At 36.2% G+C, this 24,449-nt stretch overlaps 2 protein-coding genes across 2 annotated transcripts in view; one reads left to right on the forward strand and one right to left on the reverse strand.

Moving 5' to 3' along the window:
• Window positions 1-38: 38 nt before the first annotated feature.
• Window positions 39-7,682, reverse strand: LOC142987717 (uncharacterized). Its single transcript, XM_076136671.1, has 17 exons — window positions 7,250-7,682; window positions 6,582-6,728; window positions 6,114-6,263; window positions 5,519-5,666; window positions 5,045-5,171; window positions 4,467-4,592; window positions 4,092-4,223; window positions 3,701-3,835; window positions 3,509-3,564; window positions 3,097-3,255; window positions 2,770-2,906; window positions 2,363-2,540; window positions 1,618-1,855; window positions 1,321-1,423; window positions 1,041-1,180; window positions 611-788; window positions 39-334 (listed from the first exon to the last, which is right to left on the reverse strand). The coding sequence occupies exons 1-17, from the start codon at window positions 7,421-7,423 to the stop codon at window positions 209-211; spliced, it is 2,454 nt and encodes an 817-aa protein (XP_075992786.1). The 5' UTR covers window positions 7,424-7,682; the 3' UTR covers window positions 39-208.
• A 960-nt stretch (window positions 7,683-8,642) lies between these two features.
• The window catches only part of Acsl (Acyl-CoA synthetase long-chain), a 95,757-nt gene continuing 79,950 nt past the window's right edge, over window positions 8,643-24,449 (forward strand). Inside the window, exon 1 of the mRNA XM_076136676.1 lies at window positions 8,643-8,790. The gene's annotated coding sequence lies outside the window, so the exon portion shown is untranslated. The remainder of the gene's footprint in view (window positions 8,791-24,449) is intronic.

The following is a 24,449-nucleotide window of genomic DNA, read 5'->3' on the forward strand; positions in this document are numbered from 1 at the left end:
TTTTATTTTTAATATCACAATGTTTTTATTTACACACGAAAATAAAATACTAAATGCCTTAGGAGGATTATTTGATTATAGGAAACCGAAAACAAACAATATCACAGACTAGTATTTTTTTGTATTTAGTTCTTTTTTTGTACTACACAAACGTTCAAAGAATTTGAGGATTTGTTTTTTATCAATTTGAACATACGTAGATAGAACATTAATCGGCGTTAACTCTCAACAGCCTCAACTTGCCGCCTTCAAGCAACGCCACGCCTGAGTCGTTGGTACCGCCGCAGTAACGATACGATGAGAACACCGATATCAGACGACCACGAAGCTGGCACTACACAAGAAACAATTTACATATTTTTATGTTTTCAGTTGTGCATACCTTCGTTTTCGATGCTAGAAGTTCAATCAATGAATGATACCTAATACCTATCATGTCATTTTAGATGTTGATGTGACTGCTAACTGATATCGTACCTACAGATTACCGAGTTCTACTTAATATCCCCAAGATTCAATGCAGACGTCGTTCCAAGAAATTCTACGGCTTGATTATAATATCTATTTAGTATCAAGTAAGACTTCTAGGATAGTAAAAAACTATAATAACCATGAATCCATTTTGATGCAGTTCATGCGCTCGCACTACATGAGACAGTTGGTTAGCAAGGAGGAAGCGGTCCAATGCGCTCTGGTCGAACACGTGGCCGGTACCGCGCTTGCTGTTCGCTGCGAAGCCTTCGTTCGCGGCCAGCTCCAGTTGGAGAGTTGCTGTCATTTTGTTAGGCCTGGATTCGGAAAATAATGAGATTAATAAACTTTGTTGCTGCAGTCGAGAAATTAATTCAAAGTTCTAACCGTCATAACCCGTTGAGACTATTGAGCAGAGATAGTGTACACCATAGAAACCAGATGTACTAGATAGACTATAACGTTATCTCCTTTCGTACAAAACTATCGAATACGTTGGCTTAATAGATACTTATTCAGTTTGTTAAAAGTTTCTAAGTGTAACCTTAGCATTTCAAGTTTGAACTAACTTGACTGGGTCGTTCCACAGCAGTTCCCAGGCAATGGAGCTCTGTTCAGCTGGTCTTGGGAGTGGTACCGGCACTTTGTCTATTGCTGATATTAGTGGGCACACCCATGGAGGTGGAATTCCACCGTGACAGCAGAACACCTAAAAATGTAATTAAGAGCAATATTAGCGATTTAAAAAACATGTTTAGGATTACCTAAGCAATAAAATAATAAAGGAGAAGGTGTCATTAGAACATAAAAATACGGCAGACGGCTAAACATAAAGTAGGTAATACATACTTTTTCATCAACGACGGCAGCTAGAGGCAACGCGTCGAACACATTGTTGATGGCGTTCCATATCTTTATACCTTCTCCTTCGCCGTATTTCGCCACACACTCGCTGTAAGCAGATTAAAACTACAAAAAAAAACTAGTACTTTTTGGCGTATCAAACAATTCAGGGTATTTCAAAAGGTTCACAATTCCTTAATAAATAACTAGAACCGTCAACAAGAAAATATCTTTATATAACTACTCATTATCATCTTTATAAAGAAAATGATCTAAGGTCAAGTAAAAGCAGTCTCTACTAACTTATAAAACGTAAACATTTTCTGTATATCCCTGGTTTCATGGTTCCCTCTGATTAGAAGCACAGCCGACGGTCTCTGTAGTTTAGCAGCGAACAGATAAGCCAAGAGTTCACAGCCGTGGATCCCTCGGTCTACGAAGTCGCCGAGGAATAGTAGTCTCGCGGCAGAGACTACTGAACCACCTGCCCAGAGAGCTGCCTCCATTGATAGTAGAGCGCCGAGGTTGCCGTGTAAGTCTCCTGGAAGTAGAATTATAGCTCTCATAGTAATTGGATTATTCAACAGTTAAGCCGTGAATACGATATTTAAAGGATTTTCATTCGTTATTAGTTGTCTTGATAAGGTTTGTTTGAATTTGTGTTTTGGAACATATTATACACCTGACCCGTGCAACTTCGCTTGCGTCACATAAGAGAATCATAATTTTCCCCGTTTTTGTAACATTTTTTACTCTAATCTTGAGCGAAAGGCGACAAATAAATACTTGTTTACAAGAAAACCTTAGAGACGTAGACAGAAGTGCAGTAGGTGAAGTCGCATCAACAACAGTCCCATATCGTTCAGTCACCCGAGTGTGCCTGCGAGTCCAAACTAACTAACGGGTAGTTACTATACAACCATAACACAGCAAGGAATTCGTAATCTCAATTCGGTCATCAAATAACATAAGATAAGACTAATGTGAAGGTACCTTCAATTACCTAATCTTGAAACAACTGTTTATGAATCCTGCTGTTATAACTAACCCACAGCAAAAACAGGAGAGTTAAGCCTCAACAGCCTGGGCTCGGCGGAACATATAGGTCTGACTGCATCAGCTAGACGCAGCAGTAAGGAACCGAGGGCGGCTTCTTCGGTAGCCGAAGCCCATGACCAAGGTGGCTTGCTTATCACTCCCGTAGAGCTGGACATTGATTGTCGACGCTAGGGAAAAATGTTAATTGAACTCATTAGTCGTGAGTGTGAAGTGGCGGAATCCTCGTGCTGATCGAAAACACCCGCTGCTTGTTGCTCTAATAAATTAGCGTTAGGAACGATAGAAGCGGATGGATTAACTAAATAATACAATTCTGTGTCTACTGACAGATGTGTGGTAGGTACTTGCAGGTATTTTAGTACAGGCCGAACAAATCTAATGAGACGAGATATTCACATGTGGCTTTTCAATAGCAGTTGCGAAGTAGTGTACAGCGGCGAGAGCTTCCACCGGCAAGGAGCCTGGTCCCAGTGCATCCACGGAAGGTGCTATACCTCCCATCAGACGAACTGTTGATGGGCTTACTGCATCTTCTATAAAATGTGAGTAAATTTGACTTTTAAGAAAAAAAGGTATAATGTAGTTAAGTGTATTTAAGGTAAGGATGTAGGGTTCACTTTGTAGTCAAGTTTATTTCTAGATAGATTCTAGATTGTTTGGAAATGCGTGAGATTTAAAGCCAAGACGTGTCAATGAAGAAAGAGCTGGCAGGTAGATAGGTACCGTCGAAGCTGACGAGCTCGATCATGTCGTAGGGCGGCTTGCGGCGCATGCGCACGGTGTAGGCGGCCACGGTGTAGTCGGCGCGAGCACGTCGCACGGCGCTGCCCGCGCGGCTGCCCTCCGCGCGCGCGCTCGTGCCGCCGCCGCCTGCCGCACTGCCTGCTCGAGGAGGAAAATAAATTAAATGTAGCTTTAGAGTCTGAAGCTTAGGTTGTGTTTCCATCAGAAATGAGAAGAGGAAACGAAGTAAACTTTGCAGTGCTAGCAGTAGGAACGTTCTGTACAAAAAGTCAATATTTTGATTCGCAAATCGCTTCGCTAACTCGCATTTATCTGACAGAAACTTATTCTGAAGAAGGGTTTCAATATAGGTATAGAGATGCGAAGGTTTTTTAAACCTTGATACATATACCTATAGGCCTCGAGGTTGAGGGTATTGGAGACTGCGTCTGCTCCTTATCCCGGTCTCTGCAAACAAATATTAAAGTGAATACTCTTAACCTTTTCTAATTAATGACACCTTACAATGCCTGTTTACGTGAAAATTGGTAAAGATACAGTTATATAAAAATCTAATAAATGTAATGACTCGAATACGTCTTACTGTAAATCCATCAGATATGCAGAGATAGCCTTGGGAGCGCGGAGCAGTGAGCTTGTCCCTCGTAGACGTAGCTCGCCCACACCGCGCAAGAACTCTGCTAACGGCAGCTGACAATTTGGCTGCATTCCTAATTGTCTACAACCGAGAGATGGATACAAATTTGGACTGTTACAATTTAAGGGACAAAATAAAAGATAATTTTAAGACCATTTTTTGTAAGATAAAGAAACAGAAACAAAAAGTAGAACTCTTACTCGGGAGTATAATTATGTATATTTAAATCTTTGTTAAAACACGTTACTCGCACACGATCTGGGATGAAAAACCATGGATTTCATTACTTGAGTACCCATCCCTCTTCTTCCTTATTCATTTTAAGCCAAATCCTTACCTGAGACAAACGTCAGCATCTCTGGCTACGCTCAAAGCATCGACCGGCAGTTGTCTTGCGGCACGAGCGGCTGCCACCAACTCTTTGAATTCCACGTACTCCAGCTTGCAATCACGATTGCTATCGAAATATCTGTAGGAGAAATGATAGTCTTTTCACGAAACTAACGTATTTTCATTATACAGCAGTGGCGATGTGAAACGAAACGGATCTTATGGAATAGTCTTCTAATAGAATATGGAATTTCAATGTATTACATAGAAAAGACGTAGGCAATTTTATTAGCGAATTTTATTTTAAAAGTCAATTTAATAGCGGCGCATATTAGGCAGATATAGAGAAAAACGTAAAAATGGAAGAAAACTGCTAGTTCACCTGAATATGTATCTACATCTGATCTCGGCTGGTACACCACTGTGTTGAGTCGATGGTTCAAGAGCTGCGTTCCACAGCATCAACTCCAAGAACGAGAGACCTCTTCTACCAGTCACATCTGCGGCTCTAAAAGAATAGTCCCATCTCTATTAGACTCTACTCTGTTAGTAAAGTGGCAAGTGGTGACGCAAAAAGATGTCTAAAATTAACAACAAATAAATCATAATCAGACTGTACTCTAAGCTAATAGTTTCTGACAGACTGTACGCTTAGCAACTCGTTTTACGGTTGACTATATCTCAACAAATAGTTCGCTCAAATTTATTTATTTATTTATTTAAACTTCTTATACAATTTGTATAAAGGCGGACTTAATGCCTAAGGCATTTTCTGCCAGTCTACCTTGAGGTGATGCAGAGATTAAATGAAGTAGGTGTTTAAATTATAAAGGAGGAAAATTTAGTTGAGAAAAAGGTTTACAAATAAATAACAATGTGGTCATGTGACTATACATAAATATAGACAAATTGTATGCTATCTTTAAAGTTGGCGCTAGAATAGGTGTCAAACCAAGTTACCTGAAAAGTGCAGGACACTGTGGCCTTTGCCAGCCGAGGTCGATCATGAACTGCGTGAACGAGTTAGCGCTCATGTACGTGCAAGGGTACACCATCAGTACAAACTCACGGTACAGACGAATCTGATCTGTAAGTTGTGAGCTATTTACTATACTTATGACGTTATCTTTGGTTTTAAAGAAAGCTGTAGGACTTGTTTTAAAAAAAATCATTAACTTAGATGCTATTTCCCTGCTTGATCTATTCATAAGTACCTGATTTTTTAATAACTTCTATGAGCCACTATTATTACATTTATGTAATTTAATTAATTATTTATATGAATTGCATAAAATGAATATACATTCTTATTGAAAGTCCCATTAAATTAGGTACCTCTTCATTCCCTCCTTCAATAGCTACGTAATCGTCCTATCAATGAAAACAGGCCAACCTTTTTACGAAATTAAAATTGAAGTAGAACAATCAAGGCACCTTCTCTAGTATACCCAGCGGCCTGCAACAGCTGCAAGTTAGGAGAAGCCATGGAGACGGCTCCACCGCCACCATCAGTGCCGACAACCACGTGTTCTTCACAGATCTCCACCAGCGTGCCGTAGTCCATGTCCACGAGGGAATCGCTCTTTAGAACAACAATACGACTAGATTATTAAACAACTGTATTTATTTATTGATAAATAAGTGCTGCCTTGTAAATAAAAAAAATATACGGCTTTATTAAAGCATCATCACGTCACTTAAAGCAGCAGCAAATAGTTTAATTGTGTCTGTGTTATAACTCAGGTAGGGTTATGGAAGTCCGATAGGCAGTCGCGTTTTGTAAAATAAGTACCTACTGGTATTCAGCTGCATCTGGTAAGACTGGAAAGCCGACTCAACATAGTTAGAAGAAAGGCTAGGCTGATGATGAAATACTTTTTATATTTATAGACGTTCGTTACTGCAGTTAAAATACGTATTTATTTATTTTTATTCCCTAGAATGATTGTCACGCTAACGAATCAAACGTTGACTAAATACCAGTAAGAACTACCATTAAAACTGACAAACCAATAAAATTTGATAAAACCTCTGAACAATTTTCAGCCTCCTGTATCTTGATCGGCTCGTTGGAGACCATAGCGGCGAACACGGCGAGCTCAGGGCTTTTAAGCGTGCAGTGAGCACGTTGTCGCTCCAGTTCTGTCGTGTTGAACCATTGGAGCCGGCTTCTCATACCCTGGACACACCAGTCACGGAGACTTAGTGCTTACACAAATCGTTTTTTTTATTTTCTCTTACAACAAACTACTTATTTGCAAGACTCGTAGTCAATGGGGGCAGGACTAGGACACCGTCATGGTTTATCTTTCGCTTTTTGTGGTGTAGGTAGACTAGAGATATTCAGACACAAAGTGAGGGCCAGATTCTTATGAGAAAATAAAAATATATTCGATGTCGTGATTCGATCGAGAGATATTTAAGAAATGATACGTTTTAGCTACCAGTATGTGTAATTCAAGCTCGTGTAAAATCGTTTCCTTAGAGTATAGCTAACCGGTTTCAGCTTCAGTCGTTTCTTCACATCGCTCTTGATAGCCACCTTATACACCGCGTGATACACGCAGTTCATCGTATGATCCGGCAGCCATACTTTGTACACGCGAAATGGAATACATTGCTGACCGTTGTCTACTCCAAATAACTGAAAGAAAACTACTTATAGACCTTGCTTGTATCTTTATTAGGATTTAAATAAGGCATAACTATGTGGTGCCATCTGATATTCTATCCTTACAGGTAATCCCTATGTGATGTAAGATTTTACGAGCTCTTCGAAGCACAGAAACTGTAGCTCACTCTCGGATCAAATAACGATTTGGCACGAAGACAGCATTGCTACGACTTGGGTCAGTAAGTCACTAGTCAGATCACTACAAACATTCAAATAACATACAACGAGATTCGAAGCAACTTTTATTTTTTTGGATCATACTTACAATGGTTTCGTGTGAGATTCAAACACACAAAGACAAAGCACTACACCATAGTCGTTCTTACGATTTCCAGCAGAATCAAACTTAGTGCCGGGTAGCTAACTATGACGATCTAGAAAGGCGGTCTATAAGCCTCTTTCTATACAATAACACCAGCATCACTTGTCTCTGTAACTACCAATTTATTGATCTAGTACAAATTATGAAAGATTTTAGTCTTAATCTCTACCTCAAAATTAATCCTATGTGCAGTAGTTTTCCAGCCATTTCTCTCACATTTCATGGAAGGCACCCACAGTTCCCCACTGGCCTCTTTACTGAACAGATAACATCGTTCAGTAGGACAATACACGAGCAAAGACACGACGTCGCATAGATCTTTGTAATGCTTGAACATCTTCATCAAATAAATAGAAAATTCTTAAGAAATATGTGTAGAGAAATAAAATGTTTATTGTAAAATTCGGTGTTTGGGTTCATGATTGACACCAGAGATAAATTATAGTGATGTGAGTGTTTAAATTACTGTGAAGGTCGAATGTATATATATATATATATATTCGCTTAGCCTTTTGTTCCAAACTATGTTGGAGTCGGCTTACAGTCTCACCGGATGCAGCTGGATACCAGTGTTTTACATGGAGCGACTGCCTATCTGACCTCCACAACCCAGTTACTTGGGTATTAACACGATACCCTTCGGTAAGACTGGTATATAGTTTCAAATAAATTCTAGATCAAATTTTAATAGGTACCTATTATATTTTTAAAAAGCTACTGAAACACTTAAACTCCCTGCATATTTACTATGATGCACCTCCTACTTATTATCAGGCAGTAAGAAAATATAACTTAATAACAAGGGTTCGATTGCCGAAATCCTAAAGCTCAGTAATAACAAAAAATGCTTATTAGCTTTACATAATAATATGTTAACAATCAGTAATAGTAACAAGTACGTAATTCATTTTTTTTAATAACTCTATTTTCATCGTTGAAATTGGATATAATGAGATTTTCCATAATTTTCAGTTTCGTATTTTTAGTTCATACACATTGAAACAGATGGCGCTAACATTAGAGATCGGTAATAACGAGAAGAAATCTTTCGGAAAAATACATTTTAAAACTACAATCACAGGGGCATCATTGTACGTACATAATAGACTCGGTTCCAATATAAATTAGTCTATAACACACACTGTCTGGCGTATTCCATTCATCCCCAGGTATTATCGATTGGAGTTTGCTATAGCTCGCGTATGGTATATGCTGTGTGACGTAGCGATCACGCCACCTTCTTCATGCCCAATCCAGGCTTCTGATTGGCTGAAACGGACAGTTCCCCACCCTAAACAAAAATACGACACATTCAACACGTTTAGTGTTGCGAACTGGAATCGAATTCCGACTCGATTTGAGCTAAACGTCAAAAATAACAATGAAATATAAAAATATGAATTATTTATTGCAAAAATATAACAACAATGACTTCAAGATAATTGAAAAGAGCTGTTTCATATTTTGATGCCTATTTAATCTAGAAAATATCAATTTATATTTGATAATCGTTTCACAATTTGTAATCGATTTAAATAAAGTAATGTCAAACTGAGTATTTGACTACATCACTACGAATATGTTCGGATTTGCTGGACGTTACGAATCCCGTATCCCGCTAGTGTTTACCTCGAATATATTTGAAAATTTGGTGATAATTTACAAGTGAAATATACGCAGTGGCGCTGGTTAAGTGTGGGGAACAGAGTGGTAAGTGTTTTCTATGATTTTTAGTTATTATACACTGTCTAGGATTTCTTTACAGGTCGTGAAATTTCTAACCTAAAAAATGATTTCCATGGGTCAATTCTTATTTGAATTTCTACATAATACTTGATATTTGTTATGAAACTTAATATAAAACGTGTACTACAGCGACTGAATAATATTTTCGTAGATATTTCTTGTTAATTTGTGTTCTACTTTTGTTATAATTACCCTCGAAAGTAAAGTATGCAACACGATTTCTAAATCACATTACTTGGTTGATTACGACTGTAAAAGAAGTGGTATATTGCATGAAATAATATTTAGAATATATATAAGGCCTTAATAATCCCATGGCTTTATTATAAATCGTGTTTTTGATTGTTGTTATTCATAATTTTATCAGCTGAAGTGGTACGGCACTTAGTTCGTATTAGCCATGCTGTGTGTTATTTGTTTATAATATTTATCGCAATAACAATGCTCCTGATAAATCGATAACGTTTTAGATACGCACTCGTGATCTGAATGTGTTAAGTTACCTATTAGTGATTTTCAATACATTATTTTTACTCTTAATAATTCTAAACTAAACAAAGAATATAGCTCAATCTGTTCAGAATTACGAATGTATTTTTTTTTCCTCAAACCGATATGTTCACCGTAAAGTAATTTGCAAAATTACACATAGTATTTTGCACATGCATCTGTTCAAGCCTGTTACAAGCAATTATGTATCTACAATTCACTTTCACTATTACTTATGCCATATAGTCTTTAACTTAACTGATGAACAAAGGACATTGATTTGAACTCGGTAACACAAAATCAGCTGTTGTACACTGTACTAAAAGGATCGGAGAGATGTTTGTGTTGTTCCTTTTTAAGTAATTATGGAATGAACTGTATCAATCAAATGTTATGCAATATTAGTTCAATGCATTATTACAGTGTTCCTATGAAGGTATTATGAATGCTACTGTCATTACCTTAGTAATTGAGCTTTGATGAACAAGATATTAAAGATTTTGTTCTCAAATTAAATCATTTATATGTATTTAGTATTATCTGAGTGTTTTTGGAAACAATCTAATTTTGATAGAATGCTACATTCCTAAATAGTGTTTAGGTAGTACCTAATATAAAATTTTGAGTTAGAATAGTTAGTTATTAGATAATGCAGCTTAATGTAAACCATTTTTTATTTGGCATGTGATTTGTGTATGGCATAACTTCTTATATGATTAGCAGTCGATGTGGTTGCCATGAATTCAGTCGGATAGATTATTATCATCAAGTTTAATTCTACATAGGCAGCTATAGCATTATAATTGTTTTTGTAAAGTTTACAATTTCCTTCAAATTAAAAAAAATATACGAAACCAAAACAGAGAAGTATCGTAACAAAAATCTTGATCCCAGATCCCATTAATTGTCTCGTGAAACCGAAGCAGGGTCATACAAGGCCGTGGACTCTGCACTTCCCGCCTCTCAATTAATTCCCCCAAATTGGTGGCATCACTGACTTACGCACGCCAATGCGGGTTACCTTACCTCGCGTGATACGCTCGCGCCATTACACCTGCGTTTGCGCGGGAAAATATGTCATTGTCTATGGTAATGATTAAAGGGTGCGTCCTAGCGGTACTACCTAAAGATCTTTTACGCAGAAATATTTATTATGTATCTGACTGCCGCATGCCGGTTCTTTAGCAGATTTACCAACTAGTGACTTTCATGGTACCTACCTGTTTTAAGTTTCACTATGATTGGGATAAACGGCCTATTGGAACTAGACGTAAAGTAACGTTGCCGAAATAATTAGTCGATAAAGAATTTGGTCCGCGCTGATAAGTAATACGGGAATTCAATGAATAGTCTTTATAAAGCAGGATATTAAAGTTACCCCTGAGATGTTAGGAGTAGCTAAGACCATGTCCTTTCCTTACAGGCAATTCCAGTCATCCAAAAAGATGTCCTAGCCATAGTATTGCATTTATACTTATTTCCAAGTTTGCCTTCTATAATTAGGTAGCCTAGATCAGTCTATCTAAAGTAACTGCAGTATAACAGTATAACCTAGATTCGCTTCTCGAACTATGCGACGTTTAGTCAAAGGCCAACTTGTTTTTCCGTCTGACTGAGTGGCTGACTCGGCTGGCGTGATACTGGAACCTTAAAAATGGAAGGTCCCGACCTAGATACATGACTAGAAACATTTTAAACTATTACATTTTATAGATAATAGTAACTAACGGTGAAGGAAAACATTGTTATGAAACCTTGCATGCCTAAAAGTTGTTTAACACCTTTTGCGTGATGTCCTCAAAGCGTAATCCCTCCCACGTTTGGGAGAAGATCCTTGCCCAGCTGTGGGACAGACTAGGGTTAAAAAGTAGAGAAACTAAATTAGTTGCATTGTCGATTTAGTTTGTCGTTAAAATAGTTAATTATAAAGTTATATGGCTTTAATTAACCGATTCATTGCCACCTTCATTTTCGTGAACATTTCAGCCAGGCCCCATTCATTGGTCGGTGGCTCACCATTTGAGCCATCGGCCTCCCTGAAGGATGACTCAACTGATGAGTCATTGGCTCCTTGTAATGATTTAATGCTTTTCGCCATCATTCGAGCCAGTCTGACAACCAGAAACGTGTTACTGTGTTCTCCTATTCGAATTTGTGGATAATAAAAGTTAATATGGCGTTTCAAGATAGTATTTGTTGGTTTTAATGAAATATTGCAGAGGTAGTAAACATTTTAGTAGTATTCAATCATTATTTATTATTGTAATATTATTTGTAGATAATCAGGACTACGACGATTTTACTGAATGTAGCCAGGCAATGTTTACTGATTTCCATGATCAACAAATTGAAGATAAAGAAAATCAAGGTTTTCCAAGGTTTTTTTTAAAAAATATTCAAGATGTTTTGCGGCAGTTATACAAAAGGTTTATGACACCTGACTAATAAAAATATTCTCTAAATTGAAGGGCCAGGTCTGATATTCACGGAAATGTTTAATGAGATCTGAAAAATGGTAGTTTAAGTGTTTTTTTTTTTTTTAATATCCGTTTTTATACAATTTTGGTTTGACTCACCAATTGAGCCATCGGCCTTCCTAAAGGTTTTTTAATGACTCAACTGTTGAGTCATTGGTCATGAATCGGTTAATGTTGCTCACTTTCTAAGTTATTTAATGTGCGAGATACATAATGCCAAAATACTTGTAATATATACGATAAGTAATTTAATACATAATATGTGACTTTTAATCATTATTTTGAGTTATCACTAAATTTCTTATAGATTTTCTGGTCGACAAGTCGAATAATTATACCCTAATTATTTTATTAAAATCCTTTCATTTCGTTAATTGATTACCTAAAATATTCTACAAATCTCCAGTGTTTATGTAATAACATTACGTCGTAACGGGTCAACGACCTCGTGTGCTAGACAAAAGCTTTTAATCTTACCCCCGTGGCTAAATCAAATATGTATGGAAGGCTTTTTCATACAACCTATTATTTATTTATACTGTGCTTGTTCTTTTGACAGCGTATTGATCGACATGACAACTACTAAGATATGATTTGTACAAAGGATTGTTGTAAACAAACTTATTTTAAACGAAACAGTTCGCAAGGATCGTACCCATATGAGAAGAACGCGTGTTTTATGTTTGTATGTGTGTCTTAAGTAAAAGTCGGTTGCATTGCATTGCAAATTGTGTCCTCACTCCATAGGGGTAGGCAGAGAACCAAAAACGCCACTTGCTACAATTCCTATAGATTTCCCTTCCTTCACTCATACAGTCGTATCTATTATCAATAAGGTCATTTACCTATCCTTAGGGTGTTACAAAGAACCTATTATACTGCATATAGCGACATTTCTCTTACCGAATGGGAGAACTCATTATTCTTATTTACTTATTCTTTGGCTAGTAATAGGAAAACAAAAATGTAACATAGGTACCTATTTTGCTACTACTTTGTATAGATCCTCCTTTCCGTTGGCCTTGAATCCACTCAGGAAAGTAAGCTAAAATGATCTAATAACACTTTGCACGGACATCGTACCCGGGACCTTATAAATCCAAGGGTTTTACCACCTCGTGAGCCTTCTTTTACTGTGTTATGTCAGCAAGGTTGTTGACCTTTGCCAAGAAGTTTTTCGTTGCTGTTTATCATAGGAAGATTTGTGAGACTTGATGTGTAAACTTGAGATGTTATTTGAAGTTTGCCTATATAACTGTGTTGAAGAATAATAACAGTCGGATTTTGTATTGTAATAGTTTACAAAAGTTCATCTACTGCTTATAAATAAGCAATTTTTGGTGTTTTTAGGGGAATTCTTTTTCATGCAATAAGCTTGGTATGGTTCGGATATTCCTAAAAATTCGGCATTCACTAAAGGCCTAAACGAAGATAAGATCTAGCTTTCTGCCTCTGTTATTTAGAATTCATATATCCGATAGGTACTCAATTTATCTGCCCTTATTTTACTGACATGAAGTTCTATAAAAAACAATTAATACCTGAAAAAACTACGATCAAAATTATAAATAAATGTCTAACTACTACATTATTGCGATTATGAGTGGGATGTAGTATTATTCTACAATTATATAATTCTTTGAAGTCTACATTTTTCTGAATTACCTGTTACCCAAGTGACAGTGATGTAGGCGTTATCTGAAAAGCCTTTGTATCAAATACTATGACTACGGAATCTAACGTAAATTGCCTCAGAAATAGGTATAGATTGAAATATGATACGATTCACTTGATATTTAAATGTCAACGCTATTTTCTGGCATGTATGAAGTGATTTAGGTAGACTTGTTGTTTAGTTTTCCACTACTACCTTGTACACTTAGTACTATAATAAAAACACCCACTTTTGAAGTGGTCCAGAATTTACCTCAAAATTTTCGTCAGTCAACTTTCTTATTTCTTAGCCTTCTTTGGGTAGCCGTGGTCCATTATATTGGATTTTATTGGCAAAAAGACAACTACTTATGGTATGACAATTTGTGTAGGTATAGTACAGTTTAGCCACAAAAAGCCTAAGCCTGTAGCGTAGGTTTTTATCATATAACGAGATATAAATACAAACCTGTTGGTCTATTTCTCCAACCCTTTATTCGAATACCACAGTGACCTTTAAAGCAATACTAAACAAAGTAAAGAATAGTCTAAAACTACTGGAGCATCTCACAGTTTCTTTGAACGCAACGAGCCTGACCGTCACGCTTGAAAAGTCGACGCTCAGTTAAACAGCTACCATACTGACCGCTTGCTGTGTAGTAATAACTATCGTTTACTGCGGTTTTCTGTTCGATAACAACTATAATATGGATATATAATATAGATTGGAAACTTGTCATTGAAATATCTTTGGTACGAGTTTCATTAAAGTTGCATTCAGGGTTAAAAACAAGTAAGAAACTAAAATATGTTGTAGTTGATGTTCGTGTTACTTCTAAAATCGCTTTTGATTGTGTATCAGCGGTTATGACTCGAGGTAGACCTTAGAATACGTGAATAGACGACATGAAAAGACAAATAATGCAGGAATCCGACAGAAGCTTAACGTCTTGTTACAAACATCGTCTTCTGTCTGGTGCAATTTACTTAAGACAGTTCTCTAGAGACCAATAAGTCAATAATACGATCTATTATTAGCACTCGTTAATGTACTCATGGTACGTCTGCTATTTATAGAGCTCTTTACTGTAATTGCTAAAGTAACGTTTAAGGAATTGCCTCCTTGTCTGTCTGTCTCCGTCGTATTTATGTCGTCCGCATTTTGAGGAGCGGGAAGGTAGTAATAGATCTCGCTAATTTTATATACTCGAAAGTTGGATGTATGAATGTTTGTTACTCTTTTAAGAAACTACTGAATGAGTTGTGAATGAATTTGACATACGGACAGTTTATAGCCGTGAACTAACTTATAATTAAGATCCGTAAAAGAAATGATTTTTTATGAAATATAACGTATCGTTAGAAAACGCAACAAAGTCATATTCAATATGTTCTCATTCATAATTTTATCATTCAGTAATTCTGAATGCAGTTGAAGAGTTGTTAGTTGTGTTGCCAGTGTTGTGTGCCCATACATAAATGCCCGCTTAGCAACTTACACGTGTCATACAAACTGTCAAAATACCTCGCAAACAATCCAAACATACACTTTGATCTCCATTTTTTTACACGTGCCTCACGTGGTACTCAAACCTTATTACGCAGTACCGTGTTTTGTCAAAACAATTTCGTTCATGTCGCGGAAGATGTTTCGCCCTTCCGTAGTACAAAGTATCATCTGAGCGGTAGCGACGACCTACTTGAGTAGATAAGGAAAGATTGATAAAGATTAGTGATACACTGATAGATAAGTATGCTTATTTTGTGATCATATGACTGTTCCGTAAACATGTAAATCCTTCTACCGCTTTGGACGTAGAATATGCCAATGAACAGAATGTCTATTGGAAGACGTATTTATGGCTGTATTCCGTTTTCGGCATTTTCATAACTAAAATAATTACATTCATACGAATAAGAGTAGGTAGAGATCAAAAATGTCATTTGGTGCGATCCTTACAAACTTCCCTTGCTTTCTTCTAATTAACACGTTTGTGACTAAACCGCTATACCGATGGAGACGAAGATTGCTGCAGAAAACAAAGATTGCCAAAAATGAAAAACTACACTGCTTTTATAAATAAGCAGACGGATTTGAATTTTGTTAAAACACGTAACTTATTTACGTAATTCATATTTCAAAAGATATAAGAACAAAGCGGCCTTCGAAACATTATAAAAGACTAAATGACGGATCAAAGTCTATAATCAAATTAAATATACATTTGACACTACTTATGAGTCATCATTTCCAATACATAACATTATCCACGATAACAGGTGTTCCTGAAACCCACTTACTCATATAACATACGATTAATATGTAATTAATTAACGATAATTAATTCCACTTAGAAATGTATTTTATCAACGACCTACTTATATATTGCTTGTCTAATTACAAACTTGTGTCTCGTAAAGCGTGTTTCATTAAAATCGATGTAGGAATATTTATTACTAGCTGACCCGCGCAACTTCGCTGCGCGGGTCAGCTAGTAATCTGCGTCACATAAGAGAGAATGAGTCAAAATTTCCCAGTTTTTGTAACATTTTTCACTGGTACTCTGCTTCTTTTGGTAGTAGCGTGATGATATATAGCCTATAACCTTCCTCGATAAATGGACTATCTAACACTGAAAGAATTTTTCAAATCGGACCAGTAGTTCCTGAGATTAGCGCGTTCAAACAAACAAACAAACAAACAAACAAACAAACTCTTCAGCTTTATAATATTAGTATAGATACAGGATTTTTTTGGCAACTCGCACAATACTAGCTTCTTGTAAAGGATAGGGGCTGAGCAAGGTTAGATACCAGTTATGGGATGATTCCTGTGACATTGCTTGGCAATGGGGTCTTTCCGATGTACTTTTATTAATAATATTAGTCTGTGGTTTGTTGAGGTAACTGCTTTTAACTGTCCAGTGGACTTTACCATAAATTTGTCAGATGATTTGTTGACGTTCTTGACGTAGACGATTGTCCATCTAGTATGTCTGATCTCCCGTCATGGAACATTTTGTTTTTAATAATTACTACTTTAAAATGTATCAGTTTAGACTTTTCCTTAACGTTTCAAGTCAGTTTTCAAGTATTCTTTTCTCGGGTTTTACATACACCTTAATCGATTAATTCTAAAATTACATCATTACTCGTGGATATTAAAAAAAGTCCATTATCAATGTGACATTTTACTTATAAAACACCATGAATCAGTAGGGTACCTATCATGGTAAACTAACCCCAAACATCCTGCTCCCATATCAGCACATCCTTTGAGCAAAGATCCAGGTCCGTATCTGTCAATCACTGCACACTATCTGCTCTCTCAGACGACCGCTATCGTCTGACTTTCGCTGTTATCAGTCGTCTGGTCCACAGTTCACTGTTGACACATACACTTGTTTTTTTATTGTTGAAACATAAAGTAAAACAATATAACGATATTAGGTAAATTGTATGCCATCAAAAACATTCTGTAAAAAACCTCAAGTCTCGCCGTAAAAAGTTGTGAGATCTATATAATACCAAGTCGATTAATCTATTTAGTCTCTACTTAAAGGACCTTCTGTCTTAAGTTATTACGTATGTTATTATCATGCCAATTTAAAAAAAATACCTCTAAAACAAATAGACCGACCTGGCCATCGCATGATTTGATTATTAGTATGTATCACACTACACAGCACGACGAGAAGTTAATGCTCCTGAAATGTTAATGGCGAATTTGTGTTTTCTTGCGATGACCAAGTCGATCTATTTGTTTTAAAGATATTTTTTTTTAAATTGGCATGATAATAACATACGTAATAACTTATGACAGAAGGTCCTTTAAGTAGAGACTAAATAGATTAATCGACTTGGTATTATATAGATCTCACAACTTTTTACGGCGAGACTTGAGGTTTTTTACAGAATGTTTTTGATGGCATCTCACTTCTTTTTGTAGAGCGAACATAAGTCCAATTTGTATGGAAAGACGTTTTTTTTTTCATAATTCAACATATTTTCCTATGGGAATGTTGTTCAGTTTCATGGGCTAAACACCCTTACCCACCCTATACCCCCACCCGTTATGCCTTATATAGTAGGTACCTATTTACACCTATTTATTTTATTTTCTACAGTAATAATAATACATTAACTGCAAATGTAACCTTGTAATCTTATACATTTATATGGGATTACAAAGTTATTGTTGCAGTTGGTGTATTTAGAAAACTGGACCGAAATTAAAAAATATTAAATTTTTCCCATGATTAAGACACTAAACCCTACTTGTATTCTAAATTTTAAGCTTCTAAGTCTGCTAGAAGTACCTTAGACTTTTGATGATCGGTGAGTCAGTGAGTCAGTGAATCAGTGAGTGACAAAATTCAAAATTTTAACGAGTTGTCATTCTTAAACTACTGGTTCGAATTGACTGAAATTTTAAATATACCGTGTTTATACAATGACTGATTAGTTGCTGAAAATCCAGGCTTCTTGTTTTATCCACAACAAAATTATGGGGGGGTCAAAAATAGCCCGAATTGCTTCGAGAAAAGGATGTTACGGCCGTGCCGCTTTTTTTTTGCTCGACTTGCGGGGGCACTTCCGTGCCCCCAGATCCTTGCTTTGTTGTCTTTTGCGGATCACAGTTGCCATTGACTTTCTCTCGAGATAATATGATGCATTGCATTGCCAAATTGTATCAAAATAGATGCAGTAATTTTGAAAGAAAGACAAACCAACACATGCCTTTTGACTCGCGCGGTTCCACACGCGTACAAAGTCTCGTCCCCTATTTAAGCCTTTTGGTTGATTTTTAATGAAAAAACGTTTTTTAGTCTTCAATGATTTTCATGCTAAAATTCATTAAAATCAGTTCAGTGGTTTAACCTTGAAGATATAACAGACATAGTCTTCGTTATCATAATATTAATATGTTAGATTTTATTCCTAGAAAACTATCGGTACCAAGGTTATCAAATATTTTGCTAAAGGACTCTCGGGAATAATCTCTGTATCTAAGGGCCTACAAGGACACAGATTTGTCGAGCGAAACAAAGGATTGGTCCCAAAGGACAGCGGATAACAAAGGACTTACAAATAGGTTCGATCTTTAGCTAATAGAATATTATACCTTTACGAACTATTGAGTAACTAACCACCATATTATAAAATGTAGGTTTATTGGTAAAAGATGAGCTAGATATTTTTATAAATTGAGGTGCTATTTTCTCTCAATATGTGATCTTTAGTGAGGTTTATTTGCAGATAGGTTGACATTTTGTTATGTTGTCGTATTGATATAGTAATAGTCGATTGCGATTATAACTTTACAATGGATTAATAGAATATTAAGTTTAATCCATTATTAAATATGATACGATTAAGCAAGTCTAGATAAATAAATATACATACAAGTATGTATTAGAAAGATACCTATGCATGATCGTGTTAATACCCATAATATATTAGATAATAATCTACAACGTGACATTTGAAACCAGTTTAAAAGTTATAAGACAATATCAAGAACTACGTAGGAAAGATGGCAGGCACTTCAGCTTTCCTTCCCCGGTCGTAGATCCAGAGGACGCACCAAACGTAGATGAGAAACTGTAGTGCAAAAAGATATGAGTGAGAATGAGGTTTCTGAAAGCGGTATCCAGGATAGAGCGAAGTGGAAAAGAAAGATCAGGAAAGCTGACCCCACTACCACGTGGGTTTTATAGCATGGAGAGATAGAGAAAGAGAGAGACAATATCTAGAACTTTGAAAGAAAATCTATATTGTAGCCCAAATTGTGTGGATACTGAGCTTAGTTACACTGCCGTGTTTAGTTAATAAATAACTCGATGCAGTGCCAATGCCAGACAACAGTTCAAAGCTAGATAATCCGCAGTACGACGAGCCAATAGATGTACCCAGTTAACGGATACAGCCTACGATAACTATTGAGATACAAATCTAATCGTTTGTTTATGTTGGGCAAATAATGATTGACATTTTGTCAAAGATTATGTTAATTAATAAAGTATAACCACAGACTTTTGTTTCAAAATGGTTGCTTAGCAGTCGAAAAAATACGACTTTAAAGCAATATTTTGATATATTTTATTTAATACTGTCTTATTGGCGGAATTAGGTATAAAGCCACGATCACCATGAAGCTACACGAAAAATAAAGTAAAATTCACAATTTTCCCCAAAGAAGGTTTTATGTATGCTTGTACCTGCGTAATTGGTAATTAATTGACCATGGACCCACCTATTATAAAAGTAAATTTAACATATAACTTCCCCACAGCTGGGCAACGGTTTTCTCTCGTATTTAGGAAAGGGTCAGGCCTTGAGCCAATTGTATCTGACTTTTATTATAACTAAGAAAGTTTCTTAGTGGATGTATGTAATTTTCATGCGAGTAGTAAATGGATTGTGGTGACATTTGGATTAAAACATTTTACTCCTGGGAAATTGTTCTCGCGGATTAAGTAGCTCGCAGAAGTTGTACATACTAGTTTTATTATTACATAATAATATCACGCTAGTAACACCTAAAAGTGTAGCCAGATGAATATTATTATTATTATTATATATATATATATATATATATATATATTTTTTTTTAAAGACAACTCCCGCACTAAGATTTATTGCTCTTGTGTTGCGGGGACTTTTACAAACATACAAACAACGGACACAAAGCACAACCAGACCCGAAGCAATTATTTATTTTGTGGATCGCACAAATAATTGCTCCGTGTGGGAATCGAACCCACGACCTCCCGTTGCAGTGGTATCGGCGTGGCGACCTAAACCACTGCGCCACGGAGGTAGTCAAATAACTATGTACGTAGAATGTTACAATTGGTTACTCCGGTCAATTTAGACATTTGACCCACGACAAATTCAGGGGAAGCTGAAAATTCGCTGTTGGTCCTCGTTCCTCATAATCCTTAAGTTTTTGATTCAGTTTATTAAGTAAAGCTCCAGATATTTCATCATTTTCAATATCATTGTATGAAAAAATTTTATCTACTATATTTTCGATATTAATTATTAAATCAGCATCCATGATGTCATCGATTTCAACTTCTTTTAATATTATAATTGCTAAAGCAAGTTGAAGTAGTGTATGGGTGTATTATGACGCTCGCAATTTTTTGCATCGTTATATCTCAGAAGCGGTGGCTTTTAGGGAAAAAATTATTGATACCTTTTTTATAGGAAATTCCCTGATCTACAAATTATGTCTGGGGTAATTTTGCGATAAAACTTACCGTTTTCAAGAAAATCGCGAAAAACTCATTTTTTGGACCTTATTACCCCGCTAAAATTTTTTCCTTACATGGGATCGGTTGGGACTTTTAAGACAATGTTTATAATTATAATTTAAACAATTTTAAGAATTTTCAGCTTCCCCTGAATTTGTCGTGGGTTTACTGATTTTTTGGTCTAATTTGACCGGACTAGGTGTTGAATCAACAGTATATCCATAGCAGGTGTACAAATTTTGACAACTTAAATGTAACAGGGAGCGAGCCTATTACCATTTAACTTTTTGTTTAACAAATTCGATAAAGATTTTCAGAAATACTTTTATCAACACCAAGTCAAAAATAGTACTAAAATGAGAGCATCGTTTTGTATCATTCTAAGAAAATAACCTTTGACATTTTAGAATTATAAAAGCCTAAGAAAGCAAAGAAACTCAAGTGCTATTATAATGAGAGCGATCCCGTAAACGAGCCTCCGTTTACACTTGGCCTATATTCTTTTGAACCTATTCTAAATGAAAACACACTAGTGTATTTGCTTTACAAAACACTGAGCGACTAAGCACTCTGAGACAAACCGAACATGTTTTTTAGAAGGAACAAATTGTGAATTTCGTCCTACAAACATAGACAAAAGATTGACAGATTAACTCCAACATTAAGTAAATTTTAAATTCTACTAGCTACGGAATATCAAATATAAGCCCCAATAAATTATTCAATGATAATAGCGTGTAAAAACGCAAACTTCTAGTAACAAAATAAAGATAAAATATTTAATTCGATTAACCACAACGATGCAATGCACATCATGCTCAATTTTCGTACTCGACTCAGTACTTGAACTGAATTTTCCTGTTTCATTAATATTTGTCATATATTCTAGTAAGTACTCACAGTCTCATATGCTCCCCTTTATACTTACAAATAGTGCAATACAAACGATGTCAGGTTGAAAGTTCATCGAGTCCACGTTCACACTTTGTACCGGAGATTATTGAATGAACGTGCTACGTGACTGACTGACACACATAGATAAACGCTATCGATCCTTGGAGTTTGCTCTCTTACTACATAGCTGTTTAATGTGATATGCTAATCTTGAGGAGCTTTGTTTGTTGGTTTTTGTCTTATATTTGGGCTATGTCGTAAGAATTGAGAACTTTTCTTTAAGGTAATTGAAACGCGGAAGCTAGAAAGTACTATACGAAACATTTGAGACCCGCGTTTTTTTTTGATCGATTTATATGATCCTTACGAACTCCTCTTGCTTCATTCATATCCAAACATCTCGTCATACAAAATCGCCGGCAAATATAAACTAGTAGCTAATCATCAAACTTACGAACTTACGATATGAATAGGCAAGTAACTTGAGATACCTTTAACTATTTATAGGGATTTATTTCTTAGGATAAAAGTTCTTTATTTAATCAGAGTCATGCTAATTTGATATCAATAATAACCAATCCTTCACCAATGACCAGTAATGAAAAAGGTTAATAAATATGATAAAGAAATAACTTCCGTTGGACTTTATACAGCGCTATGTATTCATTCACGTGAATCGTGAGCACTCGGGACTAAAGTGCAAGGATTACTGAACTGTATTGTTTACTATATCAGATAGTGTTATAATTGATAGCTGTTGTTATAATGATTAGATGTAAGGCACTTTATAAAACTATGAAGCTTGTTACACATATATTCGGTTCGGCATTAATCGGCATAGCCGGGCGGCAAAACGATGAAACCGATCGGCTTATCGTCGTTGCGACTTTAAGATCTCGTATGTTTATAAATCAATTTCAGGAGAAAATCGATAAAAACCGCCTACTGAAAAAAATTAAAGTGAGTCAAGTCGGTTTTATTGTTCGGTAAATATATGTGTATGTAAATACATGTATTGCCGAACCGAATATGTGTGTAAGGGCTCCTACACACAGTGCCGGGTGTGCCGGCGGGTAACGCGGCTTACCGGCGTCATTAGCATTCGACCGGCAATGCTGGGTATAGACAGCTCTGCACGGCTTGTGCCGCCGGCATATGTGTAGTAGCCGTAACAAGCTTGACAGTCTGTGTCTACTCTTAGTTATCTTGTTGGAAAATTGATTGTCTTTCAAAGTTGTTTGTAAAGTTGTAAAAGACTAGACGTAATAAAAACAGCTGATTAACGATCCTATTTAACTGGGACAAATTCTGGAGTGCTACTAAAAACCTCTATAACATTTTACCCAAAAAAATACAGCATTGGATTGTTTTTTAATGGAGGAATTCGGGTCCCATGAAAAACCTACTAATGTATGCGTCCTAAAATTTGGTCCCGGCGTTTCCTGGACAGCAGTTGTTAGTAGATGTAGTTACTAAAAACCAATTATCATTTTTTTTTACTGCTGTACGTATCTGCTCCAGAAATAGGGGAAGGGCTAGCATGGAGTCTTTTAATATGTAATATTAACCACAATTTGTCACTATAACGTTTGCAGTGATTGCTTGTCCATTTTGGACGGCAACTTCCTGACTACAACCCTAGCATATTCAGTTGCCAACCGGATGCCCACATTTCGAATTCAAACTAGTTAAAATTTGAAGGGGATGTAAATCAATGAACAATTCACCCATATATCATTGTGTTAACTGATTCGTTGGTCCGAGACCGACAGTCGAAAACTCTAAACGTACACAGAACTGGGTAGTTGACGTTAACGAAAAAATATTACTTGTACTTGTAAAAGGTTCATCTAAAATACTCAGGCTATGTAATTTTTTCGTAAATAAAGTTAAATTTGTAATTATTTAACTGAAACATTTTATTAGGTACCAACGAAAATACGAGACTGTGACGTCACTACACCGTATTTTTATACTAAAATGTGTTTTTGACATTTCATAAAAAGTAGCTGATTTGACTGGTAGTTATTGAATGATGCCCCATTGAAAAAAATATAAAAGAGTATATAACTTCCTTTCGCTGGCTTCTTCAATATTGCATTTTCGATCGGCTGGAGGACGCAGGTGCTAGATTTAATACCTAGCTTTAACGATCTCAAATATTTTAAAATATACGATTGGTAGACCGGGTAGTTATATCTTGAGTTTGAATACGTCTAAAGTTTTTATGTCAGGAAATTATTATTGCTGAAGGTTGGACGCTTGCCCAGTGAACGACAAATCTCTTGTTACAGAGGCATCAGTTGTCCAGATTCCGCTTTCATAACAATCAGAATTTGTTAAGCAATTTTTAAAGATCGTTCGGATTTGTTAATTATTTGAGACTAGTAGAAGCAGACTATGCTGACGAACATAGAAAGTAGTTGCTAATCTATAATGATGGAATTTCAAGAAGGTAATTTACGATGTTTTCCCGATTTGATGAATACTCGAAAATATCATTTTGGGAAAATCTTCGCAAGTGCAAGTAGGTAAACTTCAAATGCCTTTTGTTTTATGACTTGAGTGGAACAATGATGATTACAGTAAGTAGCATATGTCCCGCGTCTATTCTCGTCCGGGAGTGCGGACTTCGCCCCCTGTACGGAGCCCGGCCATTATCCCATCGCGTCCCGTCTGCGCGCGAGTCGCTTTCCGGCGCTCCATCCGTTGTAGGGCGACCAAACTTGTTACATCCGATGAGATTGCGTGTGCGCATTGTACTATCGACACTTTAAGGTAACTCGCTTAGATAGCTGTTGTACGTTCAATAAATATACCAAAATATAATATTGCTTGACTATCCCCC

This window comes from Anticarsia gemmatalis, chromosome 3 (genome assembly GCF_050436995.1).
Source record: "Anticarsia gemmatalis isolate Benzon Research Colony breed Stoneville strain chromosome 3, ilAntGemm2 primary, whole genome shotgun sequence".
Lineage (NCBI taxonomy): Eukaryota > Metazoa > Arthropoda > Insecta > Lepidoptera > Erebidae > Anticarsia > Anticarsia gemmatalis.

What these genes read in the sequence shown, in the direction of transcription:
- LOC142987717 (XM_076136671.1), bottom strand. Translation starts at nt 7,423, where the DNA reads ATGAAGATGTTCAAGCATTACAAAGATCTATGCGACGTCGTGTCTTTG. An exon ending in AGGCTGAAAATTGTTCAGAG is followed by an intron (nt 5,667 to 6,113) that starts GTTTTATCAAAT and finishes GTTGTTCTAAAG; the next exon opens with AGCGATTCCCTCGTGGACAT. An exon ending in CTGCTATTGAAAAGCCACAT is followed by an intron (nt 2,541 to 2,769) that starts GTGAATATCTCG and finishes ATTTTTCCCTAG; the next exon opens with CGTCGACAATCAATGTCCAG.